This window comes from Oncorhynchus keta, unplaced genomic scaffold, assembly GCF_023373465.1.
Source record: "Oncorhynchus keta strain PuntledgeMale-10-30-2019 unplaced genomic scaffold, Oket_V2 Un_contig_7249_pilon_pilon, whole genome shotgun sequence".
NCBI classification, from domain to species: Eukaryota; Metazoa; Chordata; class Actinopteri; order Salmoniformes; family Salmonidae; genus Oncorhynchus; species Oncorhynchus keta.
The window spans coordinates 86,674-97,670 of NW_026289345.1; the positions used below are offsets into that span (position 1 = coordinate 86,674).

At 39.6% G+C, this 10,997-nt stretch overlaps 1 protein-coding gene across 1 annotated transcript in view; it reads left to right on the forward strand.

The window, feature by feature from the left end:
- Nucleotides 1-9,001, forward strand: part of LOC118373356 (collagen alpha-1(XIX) chain-like) — a 51,275-nt gene extending 42,274 nt beyond the window's left edge. Inside the window, exon 7 of the mRNA XM_052511677.1 lies at nt 2,766-9,001. Within this exon, the coding sequence (XP_052367637.1) occupies nt 2,766-2,884 (119 nt within the window). The 3' untranslated portion in view covers nt 2,885-9,001. The remainder of the gene's footprint in view (nt 1-2,765) is intronic.
- Nucleotides 9,002-10,997: the final 1,996 nt, after the last annotated feature.

The window sequence follows — 10,997 nt, forward strand, 5'->3', positions numbered from 1 at the left end:
ACAGTTATGTCATGGTTATGACAGTGTAATGTCATGGTTATGACAGTGTTATGTCATGTTTATGACAGTTATGTCATGGTTATGACAGTTATGTCATGTTTACGACAGTGTAATGTCATGGTTACGACAGTGTAATGTCATGGTTATGACAGTGTAATGTCATGTTTATGACAGTTATGTCATGTTTATGACAGTGTAATGTCATGGTTATGACATTGTAATGTCATGGTTATGACAGTGTAATGTCATGTTTATGACAGTTATGTCATGGTTATGACAGTGTAATGTCATGGTTATGACAGTGTTATGTCATGGTTATGACAGTGTAATGTCATGTTTATGACAGTTATGTCATGTTTATGACAGTGTAATGTCATGGTTATGACAGTGTAATGTCATGGTTATGACAGTGTAATGTCATGTTTATGACAGTTATGTCATGTTTATGACAGTGTAATGTCATGGTTATGACAGTGTAATGTCATGTTTATGACAGTTATGTCATGGTTATGACAGTGTAATGTCATGGTTATGACAGTGTAATGTCATGGTTATGACAGTGTAATGTCATGGTTATGACAGTGTTATGTCATGTTATGACAGTTATGTCATGTTATGACAGTTATGTCATGTTATGACAGTGTAATGTCATGGTTATGACAGTGTAATGTCATGGTTATGACAGTTATGTCATGTTTATGACAGTTATGTCATGGTTATGACAGGTATGTCATGGTTATGACAGTTATGTCATGTTTATGACAGTGTAATGTCATGGTTATGACAGTGTAATGTCATGGTTATGACAGTTATGTCATGTTTATGACAGTGTAATGTCATGGTTATGACAGTGTAATGTCATGGTTATGACAGTGTAATGTCATGGTTATGACAGTTATGTCATGTTTATGACAGTTATGTCATGTTATGACAGTTATGTCATGTTTATGACAGTTATGTCATGGTTATGACAGTTATGTCATGTTTATGACAGTTATGTCATGTTTATGACAGTTATGTCATGTTTATGACAGTGTAATGTCATGGTTATGACAGTGTAATGTCATGGTTATGACAGTGTAATGTCATGGTTATGACAGTTATGTCATGGTTATGACAGTTATGTCATGTTTATGACAGTGTAATGTCATGGTTATGACAGTGTAATGTCATGTTATGACAGTGTAATGTCATGTTATGACAGTGTTATGTCATGTTATGACAGTTATGTCATGTTATGACAGTTATGTCATGTTTATGACAGTGTAATGTCATGGTTATGACAGTGTAATGTCATGTTTATGACAGTTATGTCATGTTTATGACAGTGTAATGTCATGGTTATGACAGTGTTATGTCATGGTTATGACAGTGTTATGTCATGGTTATGACAGTGTAATGTCATGGTTATGACAGTTATGTCATGTTTATGACAGTGTAATGTCATGGTTATGACAGTGTAATGTCATGGTTATGACAGTGTTATGTCATGTTTATGACAGTTATGTCATGGTTATGACAGTGTAATGTCATGGTTATGACAGTGTAATGTCATGTTATGGCAGTGTTATGTCATGTTATGACAGTTATGTCATGTTATGACAGTTATGTCATGTTTATGACAGTGTAATGTCATGGTTATGACAGTGTAATGTCATGTTTATGACAGTTATGTCATGTTTATGACAGTGTAATGTCATGGTTATGACAGTGTAATGTCATGTTTATGACAGTTATGTCATGGTTATGACAGTGTAATGTCATGGTTATGGCAGTGTTATGTCATGTTTATGACAGTTATGTCATGGTTATGACAGTGTAATGTCATGTTTATGACAGTTATTTAATGTTTATGACAGTGTAATGTCATGGTTATGACAGTGTAATGTCATGTTTATGACAGTTATGTCATGTTTATGACAGTGTAATGTCATGGTTATGACAGTGTAATGTCATGGTTATGACAGTGTAATGTCATGTTTATGACAGTTATGTCATGGTTATGACAGTGTAATGTCATGGTTATGACAGTGTAATGTCATGGTTATGACAGTTATGTCATGGTTATGACAGTGTAATGTCATGGTTATGACAGTTATGTCATGGTTATGACAGTTATGTCATGGTTATGACAGTGTCATGTAGCCCTTATGTCATGGTTATGACAGTGTCATGTAGCCCTCAGTTCATCCTGAGGTCGTTTGATGTTTTCAGTTTAAAAACACTAGTAATTACTAAGCCAACAGAACTAATGAGCAGAGCTACTCATAATGACTCTCTCTTACGCTGAGGTATCAAGCTGACACGAAACAATTAGTATATCATCACTGATAGGGCGGATATAAAAGAAACATACACTTAAATCTCTTATTTCCATTTGATCAACTCTCTCCCTTTTCAGCATGATCTCAAAGAGATTCTTCTCTGCCGGGAGCAAAGCAGGAAAATCTTTCATTCTGATCTTTTTGTGCAGAACATTAACTTTTTATTCTGATCTGTATTGACGAGGGTTTGTGTGTAAAGTATGCATGAGAGTGGGTGTTTTCATCTCCTTTTTAAGAGTTGCAGTTTGGCACATGAAAGCAGTTTTGTTAGCTGACTAGATAATACTGTTCCCAGTAATACTGCTCCTCTGATAGCGTCCTGTTTTCCTTCATGGTTTATTTGATTGATTAAACAATCACCCAATGGTTGCGTCCCAATCATCTCTACTTCCTCCTGAAGTTCACTGCTCCCCACAAATGTGAAAGTGTTTTTGTCTGCAGGTGAACCTGGAAGCAGTATCCAGGGGCCATCGGGCCCTTCAGGTCCCCAGGGACCTCATGGTAAATGTGATCCCAGTGACTGTCTCCATCCATCCTCTCACTCCAGACGGAACGGCTAGGGCCCCCCCCTCAACTGATAGGGGACCCTTCAATGAATAAAGGCCCTCTCAATGGCTAGGGCCCAGGGGCCCCCTCCACCCATCCAGCCTCCATCTCTCTACAGCAGTCAACCATAGGCACAGGAGCCGGGCGTGTGGAGCCTGATCACTCAGTCAGCTCATATCAGACAGACAGTATCGTCCTTGTGGTCAGTTTTACATTGAAAACACACATCCTCTGTTTCTGCTTTACATGGGAAAGACTCAACCAGAAATAGATACAACATGTATCTCAACACAATGGTGTAGGATGAAATTGCCCATAGATGCTGATCTTGGGTCAGTTTTGCATTTTCCCCACTAATTGTTAAGGTTAGGTTTGGGGGAGGGGAAGCTAATCCTAGATCTGTACCTAGTGGAAACTTCACCCTGGAGCGCTCACAACCGCCTTTCGGTTTTCTTATGACCATAGAAGCATTGAAATGCAATTATGTGTTACTTTACGTTGATGGTTATTCTATTCATTTGAAACGTGTTACAGTCCATTATTATTGTCATTGTAGCTATGATGATCATATGAAGCACTGTTTCATTTATTTCTTGTTTTCACACAGCTCCCCTGCTCTGACCTGATGCATTCCATATTCATTCACATGAAGTCTTTCGAGACCTTAAATTCATTTGTTTCTTTAAATAATACTGTCGGGAGAAAACATTTTCTTCATGATTTAATAATGCTTGTTTATGGGGACAGCTATGCACACGTTTGGTCTCATTTGATATTTTCGTTGTGTGTGTGTGTGTGAGCTGGTAAACAGGCAGTCTGAAACGTGTGTGTTTGTGTATGACTAATCAATATTCTTTGTGTGAACTGTTTATGCAAAGTGAAGGAGGATCATGTAACATGAAATATAGTTCTGAATATATATTTCATATATTAATATATATTTCCTCAATGAATGGGATATTTGTGAAACGTTTTAGAAGGAAGCTAGCTACATGATTTGATCCATTTACATAACATTATGAATATCTTGTCGTGTAATTCATTACTAGAGCTTTGTTTATGAATTTTATGAAGTTTTGAGAATGCTAAATATTCTGTGTTTCAAACACTACCAGTCAGATATATTGCATGATACTGTTGTAATTGTAAAGGGATGGTCTTGTATCAAAACAGAATACTGGGTTCCTCTCTCGTCACCCTACACTCTCGGTACTTTATGTGAGGCGTTACTCAGTGAGATCTCTCCACATACTATACACCTCAACATGTAGTGTTCATAACAGACTAATTGAATAGCCTGCTAGATTGGGTTCTGAGTTCTGATATTATTCAACAGGTAACATCGCCTGACTGTTGCCATATCTCAAGACAACCAGCACAACATGATCAAGGGTTAAACACTAGCTTAATGCCAACTGAATGTAGTTTGTGACGGCTTGGTCAAGTTGACATTTCTTCCATGTACAGTTTGTGTGTAAGTGTGTATATTATGCTAATGTCGTATCACCTCACGTTCACGTGAAGTTAGCCGCGAAGACTTCAATGTAGATTTCTTGCAGTCATACATATGGCTAACATGAAGTAGGACAGTTTCCCTTTATCCATGGTCTTGTCTCCAAAGAGGGCAAACAAATACATGTCAAATACTACAGTGATTGATTGAAGTTGCCCAGTACAATGAAACCAATAGAATATGGTAGGATCGGAGATGTTGTTACATCGCTGCTCTTTTGGCAACATGGTCTCATTAGAATATGTCAAAACAATAGTGCCATTTAACTACATAGGCATCTGTCACTTCTGTGGACGTATTACTGATATGTCACTAAATTAGACGTCACTTATAGTGACATATTAGCTACTTATATGTCACTATAACGTCGGCTTATGTGGTCAGATTCATGATGTGAGTCAGCTTTTATTGTTTACATGGAGTATACAGCTGATTCCTCTATCAGAACTGTGTGTACATCAGTCTACATGGGTGCTATGTGTATATTTAGATTGTGAAGCCATAAGAGGTGATCTTTCTTATCTAATAACAACACTGCAATATTTTACTTCTGAGATTTCTTTCTTTGTATTCTTGGTGGGTCTTTACTTGAACTCTTATTTTCTGAAAGTGTTTTTATTTTTTATTTTGACAATATCTGTACATTACGGCTCAGATACATATTTCTCCCTCACCTGTTTGACCATGTAGCATTGTTTGTCACTGTATACATATATATTATGTTGGTGTGTTTTAAGACTGCAGTTATTTAGTTATTTATTTGTTGTGTTTCTGATTGGAAAGTAATACGCTAAGAATGAAGGACATTAATGAAATATCTCTGTACTTCTCCAATGTTATCAGAGTGCTCTCTCTGTCACTCAGGCCTCAATTCAAACAAACATGCCCTTAGGTGTTTCATTTTGACCCAGTGACCTAAAACCCGGTAAAAACACCCGGTAGACTGTCATCATAGAGATCGATAAGATGTGTGTTTCCAGACGCATTCAGTAGTTAAACAAAGGTACTATACAATAACTATATTATGGTCGTCTCCTTAAACCGACCCTAGGCAGTACTGGATACATTGTGGGAGGCAATCCGTCTGCCTTGGGAGCAGTACTGGATACATTGTGGGAGGCAATCCGTCTGCCTTGGGAGCAGTACTGGATACATTGTGGGAGGCAATCCGTCTGCCTGGGGAGACTAATACTAATGTCGGTTTGATTAGATCTGGACCCTCAAAGGCAATTATTTAAGTTGGAGAAAGTACGTGGGTGGAGCTGACACTTTGTGATGTTTAAATGGTCTCTTTTGCCTTCTTTTATCGGTCTAAGGCACTGCATCACAGTGCTTGAGGCGTCACTACAGACCCGGGTTTGATCCCAGACTGTGTCACAGCCGGCCGTGACCGGAAGACCCGTGAGGCGGCACACAATTTGTCCCAGCGTTTTCTCCGACACATTGGTGCGGCTGGCTTCTGGGTTAAGCGAGCCGTGTGTCAAGAAGCAGTGCAGCTTGGCAGGGTTGTGTTTCGGAGGACGCATGGCTCTAGACCTTCACCTCTCCCGAGTCCATACCGGAGTTGCAGTGAAGTGATGGGACAAGCCTGTAACTACCAATTGGATATGACGAAATTGGGGTTAAAAAGGGGTAAAAAATTAAAAACAATGTCACACTCCTGCACTCCCATTTCTTTGAGTTGGAGATTTTCTCTTAGTATTTCAGAGAATCAAATTGATCGAGGGTCTTTGAAGATAGCTTGGTGACAGTGGAGGCTGCTGAGGGGAAAATGGCTCATAATAATGTCTGGAACGGAACAAATGGAATGGCATCAAACACATGGAAACCATGGAAACCATGGAAACCATGTGTTTGATGTATTTGACACCATTCCGCTCCAGCCATTACTATGAGGCCGTCCTCCCCAATTAAGTTGCCACCAACCTCCTGTGCTTGGTGATATGTATGGCTCAGGTCATGATATGTCAATGAGGTAACTGCATATTCAACCCTTTGACTTTTACAGAAGACATTAGCTAATTGGTTAACAACATTGGGGCATTTCTTTATTTCCATGTCACACTGTTACTGCATGCTCGTTTGGTTGGCATCTCAACGTGAACATTTTATGTGGCTCAATGATACTGCCGGAAGTAAGACACAAAGGCTGCGTTTACTCAGGAAGTCCAATTCTGATTCTTTTGCCCAATTATTGGAAAAAGATCTTAGTGGTCAAAAGACCAATATTACAGCAAAATATCAGAATTGTCTGCCTGTGTAAACACAGCCATAGGCAGAATGACACAGAATATGGTGAGCTGTGTCTCGTGTCCTTACTTCATTTGTAAGTGGACAGGGCCCTCTAGTGTTCATTAGAAGATTGTTTGCTATACTGATTAATATTTAATTTCAAATAATGAATCCTCTGATGTGTTGTATTAACTTGTACTAATTTCCACATTCCAACACCCGTCCTTAGATGAATGATGATGGCTTGATGTGGTTAGTCTGTTAGCCTTGAAACCAAGCTGAGATGTATCCTTTCACCATTGTGGATTTCAGGCTAGTAGTATGTTATGGTGTGTGTTTTCAGAGCAAACTCTCTTGAAGGAGATCGGTGAAAGGTCCAATGCACCTGTTTTTATCTAAATATCAAATCATTTTTGGGTAACAATTAAGTACCTTACTGTGATTGTTTTCAATTAAAATGGTCAAAAAGAAACAAAAATAGCTTCTTAGCAAATAGACATTTCTCAAGGATGAATTTTGCTAAGACTATATACATATCTATATATATATATATTTGACTGCAGTGGGCCTTTACTTCATAGTCATGAATGGTTTTTGACTGCAGTGGGCCTTTACTTCATAGTCATGAATGGTTTTTGACTGCAGTGGGCCTTTACTTCATAGTCATGAATGGTTTTTGACTGCAGTGGGCCTTTACTTCATAGTCATGAATGGTTTTTGACTGCAGTGGGCCTTTACTTCATAGTCATGAATGGTTTTTGACTTTCAGTGGGCCTTTACTTCATAGTCATGAATGGTTTTTGACTGCAGTGGGCCTTTACTTCATAGTCATGAATGGTTTTTGACAGCAGTGGGCCTTTACTTCATAGTCATTAATGGTTTTTGACTTTCAGTGGGCCTTTACTTCATAGTCATGAATGGTTTTTGACTTTCAGTGGGCCTTTACTTCATAGTCATGAATGGTTTTTGACTTTCAGTGGGCCTTTACTTCATAGTCATGAATGGTTTTTGACTGCAGTGGGCCTTTACTTCATAGTCATGAATGGTTTTTGACTGCAGTGGGCCTTTACTTCATAGTCATGAATGGTTTTTGACTGCAGTGGGCCTTTACTTCATAGTCATGAATGGTTTTTGACTTTCAGTGGGCCTTTACTTCATAGTCATGAATGGTTTTTGACTTTCAGTGGGCCTTTACTTCATAGTCATGAATGGTTTTTGACTGCAGTGGGCCTTTACTTCATAGTCATGAATGGTTTTTGACTGCAGTGAGCCTTTACTTCATAGTCATGAATGGTTTTTGACTGCAGTGGGCCTTTACTTCATAGTCATGAATGGTTTTTGACAGCAGTGGGCCTTTACTTCATAGTCATGAATGGTTTTTGACTGCAGTGGGCCTTTACTTCATAGTCATGAATGGTTTTTGACTGCAGTGGGCCTTTACTTCATAGTCATGAATGGTTTTTGACTTTCAGTGGGCCTTTACTTCATAGTCATGAATGGTTTTTGACTTTCAGTGGGCCTTTACTTCATAGTCATGAATGGTTTTTGACTTTCAGTGGGCCTTTACTTCATAGTCATGAATGGTTTTTGACTGCAGTGAGCCTTTACTTCATAGTCATGAATGGTTTTTGACTGCAGTGGGCCTTTACTTCATAGTCATGAATGGTTTTTGACTTTCAGTGGGCCTTTACTTCATAGTCATGAATGGTTTTTGACTGCAGTGGGCCTTTACTTCATAGTCATGAATGGTTTTTGACTTTCAGTGGGCCTTTACTTCATAGTCATGAATGGTTTTTGACTGCAGTGGGCCTTTACTTCATAGTCATGAATGGTTTTTGACTTTCAGTGGGCCTTTACTTCATAGTCATGAATGGTTTTTGACTTTCAGTGGGCCTTTACTTCATAGTCATGAATGGTTTTTGACTGCAGTGGGCCTTTACTTCATAGTCATGAATGGTTTTTGACTTTCAGTGGGCCTTTACTTCATAGTCATGAATGGTTTTTGACTTTCAGTGGGCCTTTACTTCATAGTCATGAATGGTTTTTGACTTTCAGTGGGCCTTTACTTCATAGTCATGAATGGTTTTTGACTGCAGTGAGCCTTTACTTCATAGTCATGAATGTTTTTTGACTGCAGTGAGCCTTTACTTCATAGTCATGAATGGTTTTTGACTGCAGTGGGCCTTTACTTCATAGTCATGAATGGTTTTTGACTGCAGTGGGCCTTTACTTCATAGTCATGAATGGTTTTTGACAGCAGTGGGCCTTTACTTCATAGTCATGAATGGTTTTTGACTGCAGTGGGCCTTTACTTCATAGTCATGAATGGTTTTTGACTGCAGTGGGCCTTTACTTCATAGTCATGAATGGTTTTTGACTTTCAGTGGGCCTTTACATACATAAGGGAAGAATTCGGCAGTACCTGTATGGTTAGTGAGAAAGTCCATATTGCAAATGTACGGTCCCTTACTAGACGTCCGAAATCGTTTGTAAAATTCGCGGACGGCGTCGGGCCGAGCGGCAGGGCCGGACCTACCAGGAAGTCATCAAATGAACGTTGTCGGACATTCGGTTTCCGTTTACAAAAATAATAAGATTTATGTCATTTTTCCCATGTCCCGGAAATTCCCACAAGAGGGCATAAGCAATCATATGGCTATTGCTACAAAACATCACGATTCACGACGGGGCCTTATCTCGAAAACTGAAAATATTTAGAAGCCGAAACTCGGTGAGCGTAGGGGCGGCATAATGGGCAGTTGGCCCCGAACAAGATGGCGTCTAGGCCTCAACGGTTTTTGAGTTATGGCCATTTATCTGGGATTAAAGGTCCAAAATGAAAATAGAGAAATTATTTTTCCACTTCACGTCAAAGTCAAGGAGCCTCCGGTGTCAATAAAAAAAGAACCAGCCATTTATCTATCGTCATTTAAGAGAAATCGTACAACGACACCTTGGTGATGTTCACGGATAGGTGTTTTTTTTTTTCAACGGTTACAGATCCAGTTGCAGGTTGTTCTTACGAATCTTTTTAAAGTGTGCTGCGGAGCTCTGCGAGATTTCTGTGATTTTCTATGATTTTCTGAAATAACACACACTCACTAAACCCTCCGTAAATAACTCAGTTCTTAACGTAAAGACTTAAAACTCGGGATTCTGTAAAGGCATACCCCAATCATGATATGAGTTTATTTATAGCTTCCTGTGCCAACCGGAAGTGCCTTTAATGGTGTCACAGTGGCAGTTTCCATGGGTTAAAAAGGTCAGATCTTTTCAAAACTTCATATGTGTGACTAGGTAACCCTCATGAACTGTAAATCAGTCATTTCTCCCAGCAGATGTCAAAGAAAAGCTCTCACACGCACACACAGCAAGGATGGAGTGAAAAAGTGCGGTTCTTAAAGACACAGAGAGCAGGCAATGGCATAAACATAATGTCTAGGCCGTGCCGAGTTCAACGAGATATCCCGCTTGACCGTAGCTCGCTCGGTCTGAGCGCAGCGACCATTAGAAAAGTAGGCCCAAAATGAAGCCTGCCCCACAACGTCATTTGCTTTTGGGTGACAGTGAGAGAACCGTTAGGGTGAGAAGCACAATTCGACCTCAGGTATGTTCCTAAGGTCCTTCCGATCCGTGCAAGCCTAACGTTGACAGTGTGGCATTAACCCTTAATAGTTAAAAGATGGTGTTTACTTCAAAAAGTTTGCATTGATTTCTCTCCCCCATAGGAATACATTGCCTTTACCCCTAAATTCAACCTGAAGTCTATATGGGTTATGAATGCCGTATGAACCTGTCTTTGGTAACAGTCCATCAGGCCAGTATGAGGTCTACCTGTGTTGATTCTAAGCTTCCTGGACCAACCGGAAGTGGTTAAAATCACCCTAAAAGTGTTTTTCCATTACCTGCCTGCAGTTTGATAGACATAGTGCATTCAACCCTGTGTAAATCAGTCAATTCTTAACGTAAGGACTTAAAACTCAGGATTCTGTAAAAGCATAGCCCAGTGAGGATATGTGTTGACTTATAGCTTCCTGTGACAACCGGAAGTGCCTTAATTGGTGTCTCAGGGGCTGTTTCGAGGGGTTAAAAAGTCAGATCTGTCCAAAACTTCATATGTGTGATTAGGCAACCCCCATGAACTGTAAATCAGTCATTTTTCCCATAAAATTTCAAAGGAAAACTAAATCACACAGACACACAACTTGGAAGGAGGGACGTATTGGGGGTTGTAGAGACAGACAGTGCCTCCAATAGTTAGCTTTGTTCGAGCTAAAAAAGAACCGTCAGACCTAGAGTTCCGAAACTTTAGAAACCTGTTCTAGACCTCGGGTCGATAGTGCGTGGTGAGTTAGGTGGCTCTAGAAGGTTCTCGGACCGAG